The following is an 11,195-nucleotide window of genomic DNA, read 5'->3' as shown; positions in this document are numbered from 1 at the left end:
AAAGTCATGAAATGTGATTTATTCAAACATATGGAGTAGATGTGACATCAAATATACACACACTGTATATACATACAAAGTAAAAGTCTTAAAAAAAGAAAACATTAAATTATTCACACTTGTTTAAAAAGTATGTTTGTATAATTCATCAGTTCATGATAGCACTCTGGAACAACCAGCTCACCAGAAATCATCCTCTTCATCCTTGTGTGAGTATGCTGCAACGCTGGGAAAGCAATTTCAAGTTAATTGGTGTTTGCCTCGAGGGACAGAAAACAAAAAGCAAGAAATGTATTTCTCAATGAATGTACCCTTAAGACAACATACTTCCAGAGCAAATAAGATCAAGAAAGTCCAGGAGATGAGGAACCACAAAATTACATGTTTTTGTAAGAGGATTATGTAGGCTTTTGTATTTATTAAACTTCCCAACAGTCACAGCGTAGCTTTTAAATTGGAAAACATTAGTTGTTGTATTCTTAGGGAGAGCCATAATAAGTCTAGGCAACTGATTTTAGTTACCTGTCATCTTTCCCCTCAGACAAACTCTTGGCCTCTGGGCTCGTATGTCCTGCTTCTTCTCTTCCCGGGCTCTGAAACCACATTCAGTTTAAGACACTTGACAGTCGCTACAAGTCATGCGACAAAAGCAAAGTTTTCCCCGAGTGTGTTACCTGTGTCCGCTGATTCCCTCTTGCTTCCAGGACCATCTTCATGTATTTCTCCAAGGGATCTTCACTTTTGGACTCCTCCCTGTCATCATCTGCCTCTTGCTTCAGCTCTTCATCTTCTTTCTTAACCTCAATGTCTTCTTCTTTTTCCTGACCTTGATGCTCCATCTCCTGCAAAAGCTAGTTAGACATATTGACTGTCAATATGAATTACATGAGGCCATGTTTACTTTATTTATTAAGAGAAGTTGTAGACCATCGTTACCGTCTCTTTCTCCAGTCTTTCGAGTTCTTGTAGCTCCCGCTCTCTGGCCTCCTCTTGCTCCCTTTGCCTTTGTTCTAGTCTTTCCTTTCGCTCTCTTTCCCACCTCGGCTGCTCGTCCTGTTCTTCAATAGCAGACTGACCTGAGGTCTGTGGGACTTCTATAAAAACATATGAAGTCAGTTTGATTGTCGGTTATCATGTTACTTTGGTTTATGATAGCCCAGAACAGCCATAATAACAGAGAGTCATACTGATGGTGTACAGTAAAAGGTAGCCATTCTTCTCATTTTGGGTCAACCAAGATTATGGGACAGTAACAGGGGGGACTAACGACTCACCCGCCTGGCCCTGCATGTCTATCGGGTCTTCTGGGAGGTCCTGTGGGCGGGGGCCAGCAGGGCCGTCAGGGGCCTCCTCAGAGAGAGGGATGGCAGTGTCCAGGAGAAGCTCTGGAATGTGGCCGGGCTCTAGAGGGAGACGTGCACAAAGAGATCTTTTATTCCCCACCATAATGCAAAAAGGGCCAGAGGACTGGCACAGAATACATAATCAGATGCCCTTCATCTTCACCATTGTGAGGGGCCACTGAGAGGACACTTTGGAAGCCAGTCACACACTCATTAAAAAACAGCCATTCCCAAATCCTCAGCCTCCACACCGGATATACTGCATTTCGTTTAATGGGATTCGGTTTAAATTAATTATAATGAGACTGAATATTTGACCGTTCCTCTGAAGATGCAGAGAAATCTTCCAACAGGAGAAAAAGTCAGTATTGATTTATAAATGTGGCTTCGTCATTGTGTTAAAGCACAATGACACCAACAAAGCTTTCACAGTATAAATCACACTTCAATGTTCAATTTGAAAACTGGAAACATTGAAATGAGGTGTCACCAGCAGAAGGCTGCAGGGCAATAACACAATGAACAAATCACAACTGAGTGATGCAGCAGCAGAGTTAACATAATAATGGAAATAAATCAACAACACTGGTACCTGACAAAATCCCTGTGAGATCTTCCAGGCTTAATTTCTCGGGCTGTGGGGAAGACTCGGAGCTGGAGAACACAGGCTGCAGATTTGGTGGACTGACGGGGAAAGGGGGCAACAAGTAGGACATTAGTATTCATTGTGTATTAACGGGCTATAATGTCCTTTACTAAAAAGGGATGCCAGATGGTACCTGGCCTGGTCTCGTGCTGTGCTCTTGAGCTGGGGGCTGCGAGGTGAACTGAGTTCAGAGGGAAAGTCACCTGAGGTCGCCACCTCATCGTGGGGGGAGCGAGGGAGCTGTCTGTCAAACGACAAATCCGGGAACGGCAGCGGAGACAGGGCTGTTTCTATAACTTGCAAAGAGTGCATGTTAGGCAACGCCTTAATGTGGGAAGGTTATACGGCAAAAACTGACATGAAAAGGTGTGACTGTTTGGAATGATTAAACTGATTTCATGTTCCGGCACATTAATAAAATATGTACAGTATATGTCTAAAGCAGGGGTGTCCAAACTTTTTTCACTGAGGGCCACATACAGAAAAGCATTCAAAGGGATAGGCCCCTCACTAGAGGTGAGGTATATTGCCTCATAAGTTAAGTTAGTAAAAATCATTCAAATTAAAACCCAACTTAGCATAGGGTTTCATTTATTGTGTTACAAAAGGTGTTTGCAGCTCATTCCTTAAAACAGAAGCCTTAGATTGTTTATACTAAGGGGAAATATGAAGGGTATATCTGCTATTTTGTTTTAGTTTTTTACCTATTTGGTTATTAATAACATGTACAGATTTAACCATTTTCCCCCCTCCCCTTATCTGCTGTTCTAATCATGTTAATGTCCCTGTTGCGCGACAGATAAAGGATTTCTGATTCTGATTCTGATATTTTTCAAGCTTGTTATTTAAATTGTTAGAATGTAAATAAGTTATTGGCCTTTTTTTTAATCAACTTATATTTGTCACTTACTGTGTAATACACGTTTAGATATATATTTAAGAAGTACAATATAAGACTAGCACAAGTTCAATTTCTGGGCCATATTCCATTATACTTTAAAAATGTGCGGGGCCAATTAAAGATGGGCCACGGGCCGTAGTTTGGACCCCCCTGGTCTGAAGGCATGAAACTATTTCATTCTTTATTTCGTGACGGTTTATAGAAGTTTCATTCTTTTTAAGTGTGTTTAGCAGAGGGAAGCATTTTTCTGAAGTTACCTTCTGCTATCTCTCTCTGAAGTGGTTTCCTGGAGGAAGAGTGCGGAGTGGAGGACAGACGTCTGGATGGAGAGCTGCTCCCAACCTGTGGCTGACCATCTCTTAGAAACTGAGATTCAGTCAATGAATGGAGACTGTGGTCAGTGAAAACTGTGGACTGGGGTGGGTTATTTTCTTCTGTGAAGGTGACTCTTGGTTGTGCAGCTGGTACGGTGTTTCTGGTTTCATAGGGGGCCAAGGAGGGGGTTCTGGTAGTTTGTGAAGACACTGGTCGGTGTGATTTGTGGGCTGAGTGTGTGTGAGAGACTTGTTTTTTTAGAGGACTGTCAGGATAATGTAAAGGATGTGCTCGTTGAGGGGAAAGAGGTCTTGGGGGAAGCATGTGTGATATGGTGGAGCGCACCGCCCTCTGCTGGTAGTTCCTGTAAGCCTCCTCCAAGGTGTCGGCCTCCTTCTGCAGCTCCTGCATCCGAGCCTTGGCCTCAACCACCACCTCCATGTGGGAGTCTGGAGCGTCACTCCAAGGCGACTTGTGTCCTCTCAGGGGCCCATCTGCTTCACAAACATCATCATAACCCACCCTGGACCTCAGCAGAGCTCTGTCCATGTAGATGTCAGGGGGAACCAGCTTGTCAGCGCTGAGCTCCAGTACTGAGCGATCAACAAGAGAGGGCTTGGGGTTACGCAGCACTTCATTTTCAAGCGCTGCCGTCATCAACACGAACAAGAAAGGGAAAGAAAAGGAAGAGCAAAAAGGGAGAGTTGAACACTAATACAGAAGACCAACCACCATAAAAAGATGCTACAACTAACTTGGAGAACTCTATACATGCATTTACACCTACAGCAGGAACTAATGGACACCACTGTAACATGACCTCCTTTACGTGTTGTCGTAATTGAAAGCAGGGAGAATGTTTGAGTTCTTTACCATTTCTCAAATATTTCCCCTTTTATAAAATGTTAACACAATGACATGATCCAAAAAAGGAAGCAAGTTTACAAAATGCAGAAATGAAATTGATGACACAAGTTATGTATAATTGATTTTAACATATATAATTGCATAAACAAAGGAGCATCCACACCAAGAACGATGAATAATAATAATAAAGTTAAAACAGTTTAAAAGTACCCTCTGCACAACCAGAGGGGAGGAGAGAATTTAATTTGCTGCAAATGTTTGTATCGTCCATCCCATCCCTTTGAAAGTTATAGCGGTGAAGATTCCGCTATTCACTTGAGTTAGAATGATGTATAAAAATATATATTTATAGTTATCTTTTTGCTCATTGTTATCGGTGTGGACGGCCCAAGACGTGGCGGACAGGCGTGCCCAGTCATGTGATACCTTGTTGAGTTTGGTGAAGCTGCATCTTAATTTCCTCAATGTGTTTAGTCATCCACTGCGATCGCTCCTCACTCTCAATCAACTGAGCCTTAAGCTGAGCGCATCGCTCCACCTGCAGAGAACAACAGAAAACAGGATACAATGAGAGAAGTTTGCACAAAGTATAAGGGCAGTGCAAAGCATAGAATAAGTACAAGACATTCCCCAAGGTGAGAAAAGAGTGCACCCAAAAAAAAGGAAAAGCTGACCACAGAGTTTCCCACTGAGAGAGGCTGTGATGGGACTGACCTCACTCTGGAGCTGTGCCTGCAGCACCTGTTTCTGGTTGTCAAACTCTTCCTCATCCAGTCTACGAGCGCTCTGCAGCCTCCGTAAGTCCGTCTGCAAGGCCAGCTGCTCTTTGGATGGCTTGCCCAGATCTGGGAGGAAAGTCATCAGAACATAATCTGAAAATGCATCTTGTTTGCTAGTCCAGTGTCTTCTGATTAAGGGAGCCATATAACGTTTTATACAGATCTGTGCAGCATGAGAGTACAGCACATGGGGCTTCGCACCATGTCTGCCTTTTGTAAGTGATGAGGAGAAAGGCCTATTTCTCTACCCTCAAAGAGGAAAAAGACCTCAGAAAGAGGAACATTATTGATCCTCAACCATGGCTAAAGGGAGCCTTGTGTCTCTGCTCTCCTTCACTCCACTTTTCATCCCTTTTCCTTTAGCGGTTCTTTCTAAGAGAGTGGTCTACAGAGCTGCAAACAGAGCACAGAGACCCCACATTGGCAGGCAAGACACATCCAAAAAGACTCAGCTGAGCCAGAAGCAGAGGGACAGACAAACATGAATGCTTCACAGTACGCTGCATCTCCCACAGCTCACAATAAGCCCACACTCAAGCACTGCGAATGCTACATAAGGAACTGGATTTATTTCTCTTATGTTCTGAGATACTGATTTTTATATCAGCGATAACTCTCAGACATTAAAGTAAACTAGTCACAAAGGAATCAGTTGTACATTAATGCAGACAGAAAGCTCTGATCTAATCCAAGCTATTCCTCACCTGCATGGAGCAGCCTGTTCTCCTCCTGGGCCTCCTCCAGCTGTTTCCTTAGCAGCCTCAGCTTGCCCTGCAGCTCTACCTCCTCTCTTTTCAAGCTGGGGTAGTCACTCATGGTCTCCAGTCTCTCCCTGAAAATCTCCTTCTGTTGAGTCAGCAGAGAAATCTGCTGCTGTGCTGTGTCGAACTCATCCTGAAACACACCAGAAGAGACATAAAAGGGCAGTCACTGTAATCTATTATCACATCACACTGAATGATTGAATGTTTTTTTCACATGTGTTTCATTATTGAGTGTAATGCCTGTTGCCCAGTGAAGACCAACAGGAGTTGTGCTGCTTACCTGCAGCCGTCTGAGCTCTGAACATGCTCTGCTGTGCTCCTCTAATTTGCCAGTAATTACAGCAGAGTCCATTTGGATACGAACAGTTTCCACTGAGAAATGAATGTAATGACAAACGTCAATTAAAACATGGGCAAAAGACAGCTGGTCAGTAACCTTGCATTGATCAAAATACTGACCTTTGTTTCTGTTCTCATTCTCAGTTAATGTTTCTGTTCTCTTGATAAATTCATCCTTCAACTCAAGCTGGTACCTAATTTTTATAAATGCATAAGAACAACAATCAAAAATAGTTTTGAACTCAAAAACAACAACAGAAAGAATCTTGGAAAACAAAATGGTCCTTTTCCCATAACAAGTTAGAAGGATACAGAGTAATAAACCAAACCAGCAGCCATTTTTGTAAATGTCCCCTCTGCGACTGATAAAGTTCTTCTGATTCTGAATTAGGAAATTATCCGGTCCTGTTTATTGTGCATTACTTCTCTGTGACGTCCAACCAATCTCTAGTCTGTAACTACCTAACCGCATATCTGCACAAGTCATCATCTTTGAGGTAATAACAAATAATTAGCAAGTTAACAAGAAAACTCAAAAAGAAAAAAAGCAACCACTGTTAGTTTTGCTATAGAATTAAATAAATCCATGGCTAAAAACATTCCAATGTACATTTTAAACACAGGATATTTGTACAAAACAGTGACCTCCTCTGGACACACAATGTAAATATCCATAATAAGGATAATAACCCTCAATTTGAGAGACAAATTGAATACAATAGACAGAATTTATCAAATGATACCACATACTGTATGTCTGACCGATGTTTGTTGATCTGCTGGTGACAATGTGAGCCAAAAACAACAATATTAAATACCTGGAAAGTTCATTTTTCAGTCTGTGGTCGTATGTGTCCTCCATAGTCTTCACAGCCAGTTCTCTCCTCCTCAGCAGATCTTCAGTGGTCTTGACTTTCTCCTCATGCATTTGACAAGTCCTTTCATGATACAAACAAAGTCAATAAACCAGCAGTCACAATGATAAGAGTATATCACTAATTTATTACCACGAATGGTTAAAATAAAAAATCCCTTACTTTTCAAAAGCCTCCATTCTCATCCTCAGCTCATTCTCTCTGTTCCGCACTGTATCGATTTCTTTCAGGACAGATTGTCTCTGCATGTACACGTTTTTTTCTTCAATCTAAAGAAAAGAGGAAAACAAATAACAACATGCATTGCACCGTCTTAGATTGAAGCAGTTAGAAATAATGCAAATGAATATTGGAAAGTAGAGAGCAATGCAAGAAATTACTATTTGCTAAGGTTTATCTTTCAGGAGAAAGTAACAAAGCACAACATCATTATAAGCAGTAATCTACCTCTTGTTGTTTTTGTAATCGATCAATGGCATTCTTCTCTCGTTCCATCAACGCCTTTGCCTTCATCTCATAAGTCCTCTCCAGATCTTGCTTCAGCTTATCAAATTCTTTATGAAACTTTGCTTTTTCTTCCATCTGTACAGTGGCCAATTCAACATCTTTAAAATGTTGCATCTTAAGAAATAAAAAGACACAATGTTAAGACCAGGAGGAAAACGGCACATTAAATTAGACAGTCATAAAATATGATGCATTTATACCATTTTCAAATCATTTATAAAGAATATTCTTACTTTTGTCTTCATTTCTGCGTGCAGCTGTGCTTCAATTTCTTTTCTATGGGCAGTCAGTTTTGATTCGAGTGTAAACCACTTCTCCCCACTGTAATTGAAGCTCTCATACTCCTTATCAATCATTTGCATCTTCTCGACTGCGTATGGAAGAGAAAAAACATTAAAAACACTGCGTTCAAAGGCATGTGTGTTGAGAACAATAAGACACTTTATTTCATCATACCAAGAGAGTCCCCACAACTTGCTTTGCTGGAAGTCTGAGTGTCAGCATCCTGACCGAGGCTGTGGGTATAATGGTGTGTAAGCTGTGCTAGAAGACTGATCAGGAACCCTGCTTGACAAAAATAAGGTATATAAATCACAAGCCTTAGGGACAGGAGCGGTTTTATTAAAAAGAATGCTTCAAATACATACCTCTGTCGTTGTTTTCTTTGCTTGAAGACTGTAAAAAAAAACACCATAATTACTAACAAGAATGACCTCTTATTACAAGGAAATATTCTTGTGCTCTGTCAAATCATTTATTACCAGGGATCTGTAAAGTGCTGATTCAGGACTCATTTTAAGAAGCTGAAGAAGGTCTACGGTTGTTAAAACCTGCCAAAAAAATAGACCAGAGACCAACATATTCATATTCAATGTCTTTTACAAACAATACAATATATTACACAAAAACCTCATGCTAACCTTGTCTTTGCATAGGCCACTTTCAGGGCAGAATACAGAAAGGGTGTACTCATATCCAGAGGTGCGGAGGTGATCATACACTATGCTGTTACATGCTGAGACCAGAAGGGGTTCAGATCTCCCAGGTATTGTTCTTGGAACTGGTTCTCCTCCAGTAAGAGGAGGGTGTTTTAACTCCTGGATGAGCTGATTCCGCAGCTGTGTCTGAATCAGATCGGAAGAATAAAAGACAAAAACAGAGATGAGGACTAAACTATTTTTTACGCGTAGGTTAGCAGATTGCACTCGGGCTACAGGACATTTTTAGCACGACTTACTTTGAGTGTATCAAGCACTCCTTTACTTTTGAACGTTTGATAGAGCCTTTTCCTCAGCTCTTCTGGGGATAACGTGTCTTCCTTGGCCAAAGACATAACTACACTGTCGTTGTTGTTGTTGTTGTTGTTGTTGTGTAGGTCCTGACAGAAGAGAAACAACACCACGGTAAAACTGACATGGCGAGCTAAAGAACTAAAAAAAACTGTACCCAAAAACATTTAAAGTATGCTCACCCGATGTTAGACTGCTATACATCTGTCTCCTAAGCCCCCAAATACATAATCGTCTCCTAAGATATAAATATGTTTGTAGTTACCAGCCTTAACAACCAGAAAGCGTATCGGCGTCCCTTCGAGGAGGCGTGTGCCACTAATTTAAATCCTTCAACGGATAACTTGGTTCCGGGCGCACAGTTATGACGTAAAGACGAAAATATGTTATTTTATTTTATATTTATTTTACTGTTATTCTACAATGTAACATACATTTAGAGCAACCATTATTTATAGGAAGGTAAGTTAAAAACATTGGTCGCTAAACAGTTTTACTGCAGATAGTTGATGCGTTATTTTTTTCTATATTACCTAGTGTCATTATTGTGCGACTTCACTTGGTTCACTCCAGGAAGAACAACTGACAGGTAAACATAAATCGGTTGTTTAACAGTTATACGCCTTTCCTCTTGTGGTTACGTTAGTTCTCATACTCTCTGAAATGTAACACGCTTGCATTAGTTATGCAAGCATTATTGAACGTCCCAAACGACGCCAACCGTCTTTTTAGCACTGCAGCTAACGTTAGCTTGCTGGTTAAAGGGCTGTACGTCTGTCAGGTGATGTTGACACTGATATTTGGAAAGATTACATGTTTTTATCCATGTTGTATTTGGTTTGATTTTTTACAGGAACGGTTGACTTTGCTAACAAGAAGGGAACACGATGTCTGGAAGTTTTTATTTCGTCATGGTTGGTCACCAGGACAACCCTGTCTTTGAGATGGAGTTCTTGCCATCGGGGAAAGCAGAATCAAAGGTAACGTTACCTACTAATAACACCAACAATAATCCCTGTACATATTAGAAAAACACTGATCACGAGATTATAATCATTTTATAAGCATAGCCATATACTTCAGCAGATTTGTCAAAATATAGTTAATGGGTGATGTGTTAAAAAAGTTTGTTCCTTTACTATCTTGCTTGTTCATTTTTGTGTCATTGACCACAGGATGACCATCGTCACCTGAACCAGTTCATTGCACACGCTGCCCTGGATCTGGTGGATGAAAACATGTGGCTGTCCAACAATATGTACTTGAAAACTGTGGACAAGTTCAACGAGTGGTTTGTTTCTGCCTTCGTCACTGCAGGACATATCCTTTCTATTGCATTTGTTTCTTCCATTTTGATTCTCTCGCCAAAGACTATATGTTTTTATTTATTTATCGGTGATGATCCTAATGAAAACAATGGTAACATTTCTATTGTGTTGTACTTTATTGATCGAAGAGACAGAAAAACGTAAATGGCTTATTTATCATAGTTCACACTAATCTTTGATGTCTACATCTGTAATTTAAGTTAACAAAATAATGCAAGTTAACTTAAACAATAGGTTGTTTAATAGATAGAAAATCAACTGTGGTTCTAATTAATTATTATTATAATTTATAGGACACACATGATCTTAATTCATAAGGATGTGTAGCTTTTCTGTTTCTCATTGAACTTCCTTGAGTATGTGACTGTTGGTTGAACAAAACAATCACCTTAAACTCTTGGAATTTTAAAGGGAATTTATCTATTTACTGCCATGTTATAGGATTGATAGGAACAATAATTAACTTGTTAATTTGCAGTAACGTGTGATCACATATTCAGAAGTCCTGGTATTTTTGTGATTATTTAGTCATATTCAAGGCATTCATTACAATGGCTTTATTTTCTTTAATTGTTTGCCGCACATATAAGATTCATCATGCTGCATGACGCGCGACAAGAAGATGGAATCAAGAACTTTTTTAATGATGTATATGATTTATACATTAAGGTAAGTGGTCCATTTAAGAATAACTTGGCATGAGGTTACATTTGGCTCTATTTATTTACTTCAGTGTGTTTAATTATTTGTTTTGTCTTCCAGTTTGCAATGAATCCATTCTACGAAATCAATGCACCAATCCGCTCTACAGCATTTGAGAGGAAAGTACAGTTTCTTGGAAAGAAACATCTCTTGAGTTAATCACTTCACATGCACAAGGATCATAATGCATCTTGGCTATTAGTTGTGTATATATATAGCTACTACACTTTTGATGTCTGTCTTTCATCTCCTGTTTCACAATTGTACCATGTATTAAACACATATTTTCTATAAAACTTTGTGTAGTCTATGGTAATATGTGTTGATCCTTTGTGCATGGGGCATTAATAACAATACTTTAAAGCATTGAAACATTAACTTATCAAAGACTGCTCAAAAATATTTAAAGACACAACGTTGATCCATGATATAGCTAGGTACTTGTGTTATCTACCAGTTAAGGCATTATATCATTGCAGTGTTTAGAAAGCACAATTCACGCCTTGGGATAATAAACAGACTAGCATGGTTGTAAGGTAA

General features: G+C 40.0%; 2 protein-coding genes across 4 annotated transcripts; one reads left to right on the top strand and one right to left on the bottom strand.

The window, feature by feature from the left end:
- Positions 1–4: 4 nt before the first annotated feature.
- On the bottom strand, positions 5–8,969 carry ofd1 (OFD1 centriole and centriolar satellite protein). 3 transcript variants are annotated; one of them, XM_063887360.1, is made up of 23 exons: positions 8,808–8,969; positions 8,574–8,714; positions 8,257–8,460; positions 8,098–8,166; positions 7,984–8,011; positions 7,793–7,900; positions 7,570–7,706; positions 7,277–7,450; positions 6,992–7,098; positions 6,773–6,892; positions 6,075–6,148; positions 5,896–5,987; positions 5,556–5,745; positions 4,787–4,917; positions 4,499–4,610; positions 3,148–3,852; positions 2,123–2,285; positions 1,936–2,027; positions 1,275–1,403; positions 937–1,094; positions 675–851; positions 523–593; positions 5–226 (listed from the first exon to the last, which is right to left on the bottom strand). In XM_063887360.1, exons 2-23 carry the CDS (start codon positions 8,667–8,669, stop codon positions 181–183), a joined length of 3,183 nt encoding a protein of 1,060 aa, XP_063743430.1. In that variant the 5' UTR covers positions 8,670–8,714; positions 8,808–8,969; the 3' UTR covers positions 5–180. The 3 variants fall into 3 exon arrangements, with proteins under 3 accessions (XP_063743430.1, XP_063743432.1, XP_063743431.1); XM_063887362.1 differs by having other exon boundaries at positions 675–842; XM_063887361.1 differs by having other exon boundaries at positions 2,123–2,279.
- A 57-nt stretch (positions 8,970–9,026) lies between these two features.
- Positions 9,027–10,951, top strand: trappc2 (trafficking protein particle complex subunit 2). The gene is made up of 5 exons (XM_063887374.1): positions 9,027–9,214; positions 9,479–9,605; positions 9,801–9,949; positions 10,541–10,622; positions 10,716–10,951. The coding sequence occupies exons 2-5, from the start codon at positions 9,513–9,515 to the stop codon at positions 10,812–10,814; spliced, it is 423 nt and encodes a 140-aa protein (XP_063743444.1). The 5' UTR covers positions 9,027–9,214; positions 9,479–9,512; the 3' UTR covers positions 10,815–10,951.
- The last annotated feature ends 244 nt before the right edge of the window (positions 10,952–11,195 follow it).

This window comes from Eleginops maclovinus, chromosome 7 (genome assembly GCF_036324505.1).
Source record: "Eleginops maclovinus isolate JMC-PN-2008 ecotype Puerto Natales chromosome 7, JC_Emac_rtc_rv5, whole genome shotgun sequence".
Lineage (NCBI taxonomy): Eukaryota > Metazoa > Chordata > Actinopteri > Perciformes > Eleginopidae > Eleginops > Eleginops maclovinus.
Note: the sequence above shows the minus strand (reverse complement) of the source record. Positions and strands in the feature narration are given on the sequence as shown.